The sequence below is a fragment of the Gymnodraco acuticeps genome, unplaced genomic scaffold, assembly GCF_902827175.1.
Source record: "Gymnodraco acuticeps unplaced genomic scaffold, fGymAcu1.1, whole genome shotgun sequence".
In the NCBI taxonomy this organism is placed as follows: domain Eukaryota; kingdom Metazoa; phylum Chordata; class Actinopteri; order Perciformes; family Bathydraconidae; genus Gymnodraco; species Gymnodraco acuticeps.
The window spans coordinates 37,501-47,467 of NW_022992243.1; the positions used below are offsets into that span (position 1 = coordinate 37,501).

Genomic DNA, 9,967 nt, shown 5'->3' on the forward strand with positions numbered 1-9,967 from the left:
TTGTCTTCTGACCTCCTTGGTGTTCTTCAGTCTTCACTTGGTTTCCCTCCTCCTGATTGGTCTCTTGTCTTCTGGTCTCCTTGGTGTTCTTCATTCTTCACTTGGTTTCCCTCCTCCTGATTGGTCTCTTGTCTTCTGGCCTCCTTGGTGTTCTTCATTATTCACTTGGTTTCCCTCCTCCTGATTGGTCTCTTGTCTTATGGTCTCCTTGGTGTTCTTCATTCTTCACTTGGTTTCCCTTCTGCTGATTGGTCTCTAGTCTTCTGGCCTCCTTGGTGTTCTTCAGTCTTCACTTGGCTTCCCTCCTCCTGATTGGTCTCTTGTCTTCTGGCCTCCTTGGTGTTCTTCATTCTTCACTTGGTTTCCCTCCTCCTGATTGGTCTCTTGTCTTTTGGTCTCCTTGGTGTTCTTCATTCTTCACTTGGTTTCCCTCCTCCTGATTGGTCTCTTGTCTTCTGGCCTCCTTGGTGTTCTTCATTCTTCACTTGGTTTCCCTCCTTCTGATTGGTCTCTTGTCTTCTGGCCTCCTTGGTGTTCTTCAGTCTTCACTTGGTTTCCCTCCTCCTGATTGGTCTCTTGTCTTCTGGCCTCCTTGGTGTTCTTCATTATTCACTTGGTTTCCCTCCTCCTGATTGGTCTCTTGTCTTATGGTCTCCTTGGTGTTCTTCATTCTTCACTTGGTTTCCCTTCTGCTGATTGGTCTCTAGTCTTCTGGCCTCCTTGGTGTTCTTCAGTCTTCACTTGGCTTCCCTCCTCCTGATTGGTCTCTTGTCTTCTGGCCTCCTTGGTGTTCTTCATTCTTCACTTGGTTTCCCTCCTCCTGATTGGTCTCTTGTCTTTTGGTCTCCTTGGTGTTCTTCATTCTTCACTTGGTTTCCCTCCTCCTGATTGGTCTCTTGTCTTCTGGCCTCCTTGGTGTTCTTCATTCTTCACTTGGTTTCCCTCCTCCTGATTGGTCTCTTGTCTTCTGGCCTCCTTGGTGTTCTTCAGTCTTCACTTGGTTTCCCTCCTCCTGATTGGTCTCTTGTCTTCTGGCCTCCTTGGTGTTCTTCATTCGTCACTTGGTTTCCCTCCTCCTGATTGGTCTCTTGTCTTCTGGCCTCCTTGGTGTTCTTCAGTCTTCACTTGGTTTCCCTCCTCCTGATTGGTCTCTTGTCTTCTGGTCTCCTTGGTGTTCTTCAGTCTTCACTTGGTTTCCCTCCTCCTGATTGGTCTCTTGTCTTCTGGCCTCCTTGGTGTTCTTCATTCTTCACTTGGTTTCCCTCCTCCTGATTGGTCTCTTGTCTTCTGGCCTCCTTGGTGTTCTTCATTATTCACTTGGTTTCCCTCCTCCTGATTGGTCTCTTGCCTTCTGGTCTCCTTGGTGTTCTTCATTCTTCACTTGGTTTCCCTCCTCCTGATTGGTCTCTTGTATTTTGGTCTCCTTGGTGTTCTTCATTCTTCACTTGGTTTCCCTCCTCCTGATTGGTCTCTTGTATTTTGGTCTCCTTGGTGTTCTTCATTCTTCACTTGGTGTCCCAAGTGTGTGTGTGTGTGTGTGTGAGTGTGTGTGTGTGTGTGGTGTGAGAGTGAGTGTGTGTGTGTGTGTGTGTGTGTGTGTGTGTGTGTGTGTGTGTGTGTGTGAGTGGTGTGTGTGTGTGTGTGTGAGAGTGAGTGTGTGTGTGTGTGTGTGTGTGTGTGTGTGTGTGTGTGTGTGTGTGTGTGTGTGTGTGTGTGTGTGTGTGTGTGTGTGTGTGTGTGTGTGTGTGTGTGTGTGTGTGTGTGTGTGTGTGTGTGTGTGTGTGTGTGTGTGTGTGTGGGGGCACTAAGGCAGTTCACTGATGAGTAAAATACTCCTCTGTGGGATTCAGATCTTTCATTCCCATGGTTCTTCCTCAGGGTCATCCTTGCTGGAGTTGTCTTCCTGCCGACAGACGGACAGACTGAACATAAACGTGGGGCAGAAGAAGTATTTAAGGTGTTCAGTTGAACAGTAAAGTACAGTACGTTGCAGCGGGAGGAATGGAAGAGAAAAGGGTGGGGGGTGCATTTATGTTGCATCAGACTAAACATGCTTTTGAAAACAACAGAATATTTCGATTAAGGTTAAAATATAATATTTGCAAATCTGAATCTGAAAGAGTCAGTGCCTCACCAGCCATGAACCTCATCGCACGTCACTGCTAGGTATGTACATATTTGCATACATACTTTTATATTTTATATATATGTATACATACTTTTATATATATGTATACATACTTTTATATTGTCATACTGATATTTTGTACAATCTGTAAAGTCCACTGAGACAAATGTAACATTTGTGATATTGGGCTATATAAATAAACATTGATTGATTGATATATAATTGTATTTTTGTAATTGGGATTGTGAGAAACCGTTTTTGGATCTCTCTGTCTGTAAACACAAACTGAAAGATTGACAAAGAGTTGACTTATGAGGACTGTGACCACAGAACGTACGTTATTTATGTTTGGTTGATGACTGGAGTCTTTGGGATGCATTCAAGTGCAGCTTTGTGTCCATGATGAGAGGCTCGAGGCGCTGAATGAGTCTCTGTGATGTTCGGAGCATTAGCAGCAGCTGTATTTCCTCTAAACCCCACGCAAGGGTTTTGCATGCTTTTGTTTGCGCTGATGGGCCATTAGCGACTCATCAGTCTCCTTTCTGCAGGGCGATGTGGGACATCAATGATCCTCCACAGAAATACAGAGGGGACGTTTTGGAAAGACTTTGTTTCATGTGAATGTTAACATTTAACAAACTATGAATATGTCATACCCACTTCACGGGAAGAAACTCAGCTTTCAGACAATATTAACCATGTTTAGCTAAACAAAACAAAAGGGTAATAACAAAGGCTCTGAATTAGCCCTGAGCGAAAAATGCTAACGCCATTAGCACAGAACTCAAGGTAAAAGACCCGTATTACTTATCGTATCAGCACAAATAAGATATCGATTAGCAAGCGATCAGAACTCGCAACATGAGAAGCAAAACCAGACATCACACCACGTAGCGTTACGGAGCAAACACAGGGGATATTCTTACCTATGCTGTTGTTCTGATCAAAAGTCGTGTTCAATGGCATTACAACCATAAACACGCTGCTGAAGTAAATCCAAAGGTTAATCCAATGTGTCTGTGTCACTTTGAAATGATTACTGATAATCCATCTTCATATTTATGTCAATAACGGAGTTTTCTCATTAGCTGCAATGATAGCCTTTGGGAATTCTGGTTACTCATTCACCAATGGGTAATGTTTGGATGGATTTTAGGAACCTCCCCTCGATTATATTGGCTCTGACGGTTAAAAAGAGATGTCAAGAAAAAAGATTATTAATGTACCCCTTTTAGAAGTGAAGTTATAGTCATTTGTTCTGGGCATGTCATTTTCCAGCATGAGGCCTGACAAACAGGCTCGGGGCTCAACTGGTTAATAAGCTAAGCTATGAGATGCTGCTCTGATCTGTATGCAGCGTATTAAGAGACAAGGCTACATCACACATAGCAAACATCCATTCTGTGAAAGGAAGAACATATAATAATTATAATAATAACTCCCTCTGAGCATTTCCTAGCTGATGTCTCTCGTGTCATCATTTCAAACACAGGGCAGTCAGGGCAGCAGGGAAAACATGTACACAATTCTGAGAGAGTCAGATTCAGAAGGAAAATCTGAGGAAATAATGACAACATTTTGGGAAAAAGGTCAAAATCTGAAAAATAAAATGAAAAGGTCCCATGTCATGCTTTCTGGGTATCACCCGTCCCCTCGTGTTTATGAAGGTTTGTCTGCATGTGAACGGTCTGCAGAGTCTCAAACCCTCAGAGTGCACCCTGTAGCGAGTAAAACTCTAACACAGAGAAGACCTGTCTGTGCTGCCCCAGAACGCCTCGCTGGACATTTCTCTTTTTCCATTGATTACTTCTATAGTGACGTATTTGGGTATAGTGACGTAATGTTACGGCCTGAGCACACACACAAACTCCCAGCCAGGCTGCGGGTGTGTCTGTGTTCGGGCTGGGTTTCGCTGTGTCTCGCTGTCTCGCAGACGGCCAATGGGCTCACAGGGAGGGGGGGCAGGAGCTCCAACAAGCCGTTTAGGACACAGACTACAGAGATGCTGTTTGAGAAACCAAAGTGAGTTTGGAACATTGAACAAAGTGAATCTATTCTAGCAGAGCTCAACACTGGAACTATGATCAGTAGAAATGGCCATGACACGGGACCTGTAAGTCAACATTCTGAGAAGAACTCAGAGAAACGTCTAAATCTGAGAACATGTCCGAAATTCTTTTTTTTTTTAAGCATTCAATATTTTGAACAAAAAGTCAAAATCTGGCGAAAAAGTCAAAATTGTGAAAAATTCCATTTGTATTTGTTAATTGACTAAATCAGACATCTCAATGAAAGGGTTTATTTGCTCTCTTTTTGTCCAGTATTATAATGGATCGTTGATGTATTTCACATCTGATTCTTCTAGAGTTTTTTAGATTTTGGGTCCTTAGCTTGAAAAAAAAAAAGAGGAGGCGGAGCTAATGCCTGATCAGAATTCTACCGGAGATAAAGTTAATATCTGCTTTGATAAAACGCCATCCTGTTCTCAATCAACAACGTTATTAATCCCGCAAGGGGCAGTTGGTTATGAGCAGCAGCTTATGTCATGAACACAGGCAGGAACATACAGGAAGAAAACACACAGATACACCCGGGAGCACAGATGTGGATCATTCCAATTTACACGATAAATAGTTCAAAGCATCACAATAATAAATAAATAATCAAGTTAAAAGCCTTTCAATAATTTAAAAGTTTGAGTGCAGAAGGGATGAATGATTTGGAAAAGCGAATAGTCTTTAGAGCAGGGAGAGCATATCTTCGCCCTGAAGGCAACAGACGAGATCCATGTGAAGAACACGACCTGGAGAGTCTGCTGTTCTAAACCACATCAAGGATTGTTTCTGAAACAGTATGGAGCTCAAATGCCTTTTCTCTTGCGGGTTTATCACAAGGTGAGTTCCTTTTTTTATTTCCTGCTTCTTGGTTAGCTCTGAGTGTTAGCGAGGCTTGCTAACGTAAACAAAGACGAGATTACGTCCAAAACACGTCAGGCATTGTTTCTGATAGCAACTCTCTGCGGGTCCACCATCCGATATTACGTCATATCGGCAGCAAATCTGTATCCGCTCGTTGTTCCCCCGTTTTAAAAGATTTGGGTACGGAGGAAAAGAGAGAGGGTTTTATTTTCTGACACATGTTAATGTATAAAAGACATCAAAAAGTGCATCTTGCATGATAGGTTCTGTTGGGGAATATTTTCCAAGGCCCATAACTTTGACCCAGTTTATCAGTTCAAGCTGTCCTGACTGAGCACACGCACCTCGTAACCTTGGCTGCTGTGCTCTCAGTGTTCTGTCTCCCTGTTCCTGCCTGTTGGATCAGCTGATAGAGGTGTTATGATTCTGTGTTCCTGTCTGTTGGATCAGCTGATAGAGGTGTTATGATTCTGTGTTCCTGCCTGTTGGATCAGCTGATAGAGGTGTTATGATTCTGTGTTCCTGCCTGTTGGATCAGCTGATAGAGGTGTTATGATTCTGTGTTCCTGCCTGTTGGATCAGCTGATAGAGGTGTTATGGTTCTGTGTTCCTGTCTGTTGGATCAGCTGATAGAGGTGTTATGATTCTATGTTCCTGCCTGTTGGATCAGCTGATAGAGGTGTTATGATTCTATGTTCCTGCCTGTTGGATCAGCTGATAGAGGTGTTATGGTTCTATGTTCCTGTCTGTTGGATCAGCTGATAGAGGTGTTATGATTCTGTGTTCCTGTTCCTGCCTGTTTGATCAGCTGATAGAGGTGTTATGATTCTGTGTTCCTGTTCCTGCCTGTTGGATCAGCTGATAGAGGTGTTATGGTTCTATGTTCCTGTCTGTTGGATCAGCTGATAGAGGTGTTATGATTCTGTCTCCCTGTTCCTGCCTGTTGGATCAGCTGATAGAGGTGTTATGATTCTATGTTCCTGCCTGTTGGATCAGCTGATAGAGGTGTTATGGTTCTATGTTCCTGCCTGTTGTATCAGCTGATAGAGGTGTTATGATTCTGTGTTCCTGCCTGTTGGATCAGCTGATCGAGGTGTTATGATTCTATGTTCCTGCCTGTTGGATCAGCTGATAGAGGTGTTATGGTTCTGTGTTCCTGCCTGTTGGATCAGCTGATAGAGGTGTTATGATTATGTGTTCCTGTCTGTTGGATCAGCTGATCGAGGTGTTATGATTCTATGTTCCTGCCTGTTGGATCAGCTGATAGAGGTGTTATGATTCTGTGTTCCTGCCTGTTGGATCAGCTGATAGAGGTGTTATGGTTCTATGTTCCTGTCTGTTGGATCAGCTGATAGAGGTGTTATGATTCTGTGTTCCTGTCTGTTGGATCAGCTGATAGAGGTGTTATGATTCTGTGTTCCTGCCTTTTGGATCAGCTGATCGAGGTGTTATGATTCTATGTTCCTGCCTGTTGGATCAGCTGATAGAGGTGTTATGATTCTGTGTTCCTGTCTGTTGGATCAGCTGATAGAGGTGTTATGATTCTGTGTTCCTGCCTTTTGGATCAGCTGATCGAGGTGTTATGATTCTATGTTCCTGCCTGTTGGATCAGCTGATAGAGGTGTTATGATTCTGTGTTCCTGTCTGGTGGATCAGCTGATAGAGGTGTTATGGTTCTATGTTCCTGCCTGTTGGATCAGCTGATAGAGGTGTTATGATTCTGTGTTCCTGCCTGTTAGATCAGCTGATAGAGGTGTTGTGATTCTGTCTCCCTGTTCCTGCCTGTTGGATCAGCTGATAGAGGTGTTATGGTTCTATGTTCCTGCCTGTTGGATCAGCTGATAGAGGTGTTATGGTTCTATGTTCCTGCCTGTTGGATCAGCTGATAGAGGTGTTATGGTTCTATGTTCCTGCCTGTTGGATCAGCTGATAGAGGTGTTATGGTTCTATGTTCCTGCCTGTTGGATCAGCTGATAGAGGTGTTATGATTCTGTGTTCCTGCCTGTTGGATCAGCTGATAGAGGTGTTATGATTCTATGTTCCTGCCTGTTGGATCAGCTGATAGAGGTGTTATGATTCTATGTTCCTGCCTGTTGGATCAGCTGATAGAGGTGTCATGGTTCTATGTTCCTGCCTGTTGGATCAGCTGATAGAGGTGTTATGGTTCTGTGTTCCTGCCTGTTGGATCAGCTGATAGAGGTGTTATGATTCTGTGTTCCTGCCTGTTGGATCAGCTGATAGAGGTGTTATGATTATATGTTCCTGCCTGTTGGATCAGCTGATAGAGGTGTTATGGTTCTATGTTCCTGCCTGTTGGATCAACTGATAGAGGTGTTATGGTTCTATGTTCCTGCCTGTTGGATCAGCTGATAGAGGTGTTATGGTTCTATGTTCCTGCCTGTTGGATCAGCTGATAGAGGTGTTATGGTTCTATGTTCCTGCCTGTTGGGTCAGCTGATAGAGGTGTTATGGTTCTATGTTCCTGCCTGTTGGATCAGCTGATAGAGGTGTTATGGTTCTGTGTTCCTGTCTGTTGGATCAGCTGATAGAGGTGTTATGGTTCTATGCTCCTGTCTGTTGGATCAGCTGATAGAGGTGTTATGGTTCTGTGTTCCTGTCTGTTGGATCAGCTGATAGAGGTGTTATGGTTCTATGTTCCTGCCTGTTGGATCAGCTGATAGAGGTGTTATGGTTCTATGTTCCTGCCTGTTGGATCAGCTGATAAAGGTGTTATGGTTCTATGTTCCTGTCTGTTGGATCAGCTGATAGAGGTGTTATGATTCTATCTTCCTGCCTGTTGGATCAGCTGATAGAGGTGTTATGGTTCTATGTTCCTGCATGTTGGATCAGCTGATAGAGGTGTTATGGTTCTATGTTCCTGCATGTTGGATCAGCTGATAGAGGTGTTATGGTTATATGTTCCTGCCTGTTGGATCAGCTGATAGAGGTGTTATGGTTCTGTGTTCCTGCCTGTTGGATCAGCTGATAGAGGTGTTATGATTCTATGTTCCTGCCTGTTGGATCAGCTGATAGAGGTGTTATGATTCTATGTTCCTGCCTGTTGGATCAGCTGATAGAGGTGTTATGGTTCTATGTTCCTGTCTGTTGGATCAGCTGATAGAGGTGTTATGGTTCTGTGTTCCTGTCTGTTGGATCAGCTGATAGAGGTGTTATGGTTCTGTGTTCCTGTCTGTTGGATCAGCTGATAGAGGTGTTATGGTTCTATGTTCCTGCCTGTTGGATCAGCTGATAGAGGTGTTATGATTCTATGTTCCTGTCTGTTGGATCAGCTGATAGAGGTGTTATGATTCTGTGTTCCTGCCTGTTAGATCAGCTGATAGAGGTGTTATGATTCTATGTTCCTGCCTGTTGGATCAGCTGATAGAGGTGTTATGATTCTATGTTCCTGCCTGTTGGATCAGCTGATAGAGGTGTTATGATTCTGTGTTCCTGCCTGTTGGATCAGCTGATAGAGGTGTTATGGTTCTATGTTCCTGCCTGTTGGATCAGCTGATAGAGGTGTTATTGTTCTATGTTCCTGCCTGTTGGATCAGCTGATAGAGGTGTTATGATTCTATGTTCCTGTCTGTTGGATCAGCTGATAGAGGTGTTATGGTTCTATGTTCCTGCCTGTTGGATCAGCTGATAGAGGTGTTATGGTTCTGTGTTCCTGCCTGTTGGATCAGCTGATAGAGGTGTTATGGTTCTATGTTCCTGCCTGTTGGATCAGCTGATAGAGGTGTTATGATTCTGTGTTCCTGCCTGTTGGATCAGCTGATAGAGGTGTTATGGTTCTATGTTCCTGCCTGTTGGATCAGCTGATAGAGGTGTTATTGTTCTATGTTCCTGCCTGTTGGATCAGCTGATAGAGGTGTTATGATTCTATGTTCCTGTCTGTTGGATCAGCTGATAGAGGTGTTATGGTTCTATGCTCCTGTCTGTTGGATCAGCTGATAGAGGTGTTATGGTTCTGTGTTCCTGCCTGTTGGATCAGCTGATAGAGGTGTTATGATTCGGTGTTCCTGCCTGTTGGATCAGCTGATAGAGGTGTTATGATTCTATGTTCCTGCCTGTTGGATCAGCTGATAGAGGTGTTATGGTTCTATTTTCCTGCCTGTTGGGTCAGCTGATAGAGGTGTTATGGTTCTATGTTCCTGCCTGTTGGATCAGCTGATAGAGGTGATATGATTATGTGTTCCTGCCTGTTGGATCAGCTGATAGAGGTGTTATGATTCTGTGTTCCTGCCTGTTGGATCAGCTGATAGAGGTGTTATGGTTCTATGTTCCTGTCTGTTGGATCAGCTGATAGAGGTGTTATGATTCTATGTTCCTGCCTGTTGGATCAGCTGATAGAGGTGTTATGGTTCTATGCTCCTGCCTGTTGGATCAGCTGATAGAGGTGTTATGGTTCTATGTTCCTGTCTGTTGGATCAGCTGATAGAGGTGTTATGGTTCTATGTTCCTGCTGTTGGATCAGCTGATAGAGGTGTTATGGTTCTATGTTCCTGCTGTTGGATCAGCTGATAGAGGTGTTATGATTCTATGTTCCTGCCTGTTGGATCAGCTGATAGAGGTGTTTATGGTTCTATGCTCCTGCCTGTTGGATCAGCTGATAGAGGTGTTATGGTTCTATGTTCCTGTCTGTTGGATCAGCTGATAGAGGTGTTATGGTTCTAGGTTCCTGTCTGTTGGATCAGCTGATAGAGGTGTTATGGTTCTGTGTTCCTGCCTGTTGGATCAGCTGATAGAGGTGTTATGGTTCTGTGTTCCTGTCTGTTGGATCAGCTGATAGAGGTGTTATGGTTCTGTGTTCCTGTCTGTTGGATCAGCTGATAGAGGTGTTATGGTTCTGTGTTCCTGTCTGTTGGATCAGCTGATAGAGTTGTTATGGTTCTGTGTTCCTGTCTGTTGGATCAGCTGA

The 9,967-nt window shown here is 43.9% G+C and overlaps 1 protein-coding gene across 1 annotated transcript in view; it reads right to left on the reverse strand.

Moving 5' to 3' along the window:
• Window positions 1–414, reverse strand: part of LOC117539947 (asparagine-rich protein-like) — a 6,728-nt gene extending 6,314 nt beyond the window's left edge. The window contains exon 1 of the mRNA XM_034206316.1: window positions 294–414. Within this exon, the coding sequence (XP_034062207.1) occupies window positions 294–414 (121 nt within the window). The remainder of the gene's footprint in view (window positions 1–293) is intronic.
• Window positions 415–9,967: the final 9,553 nt, after the last annotated feature.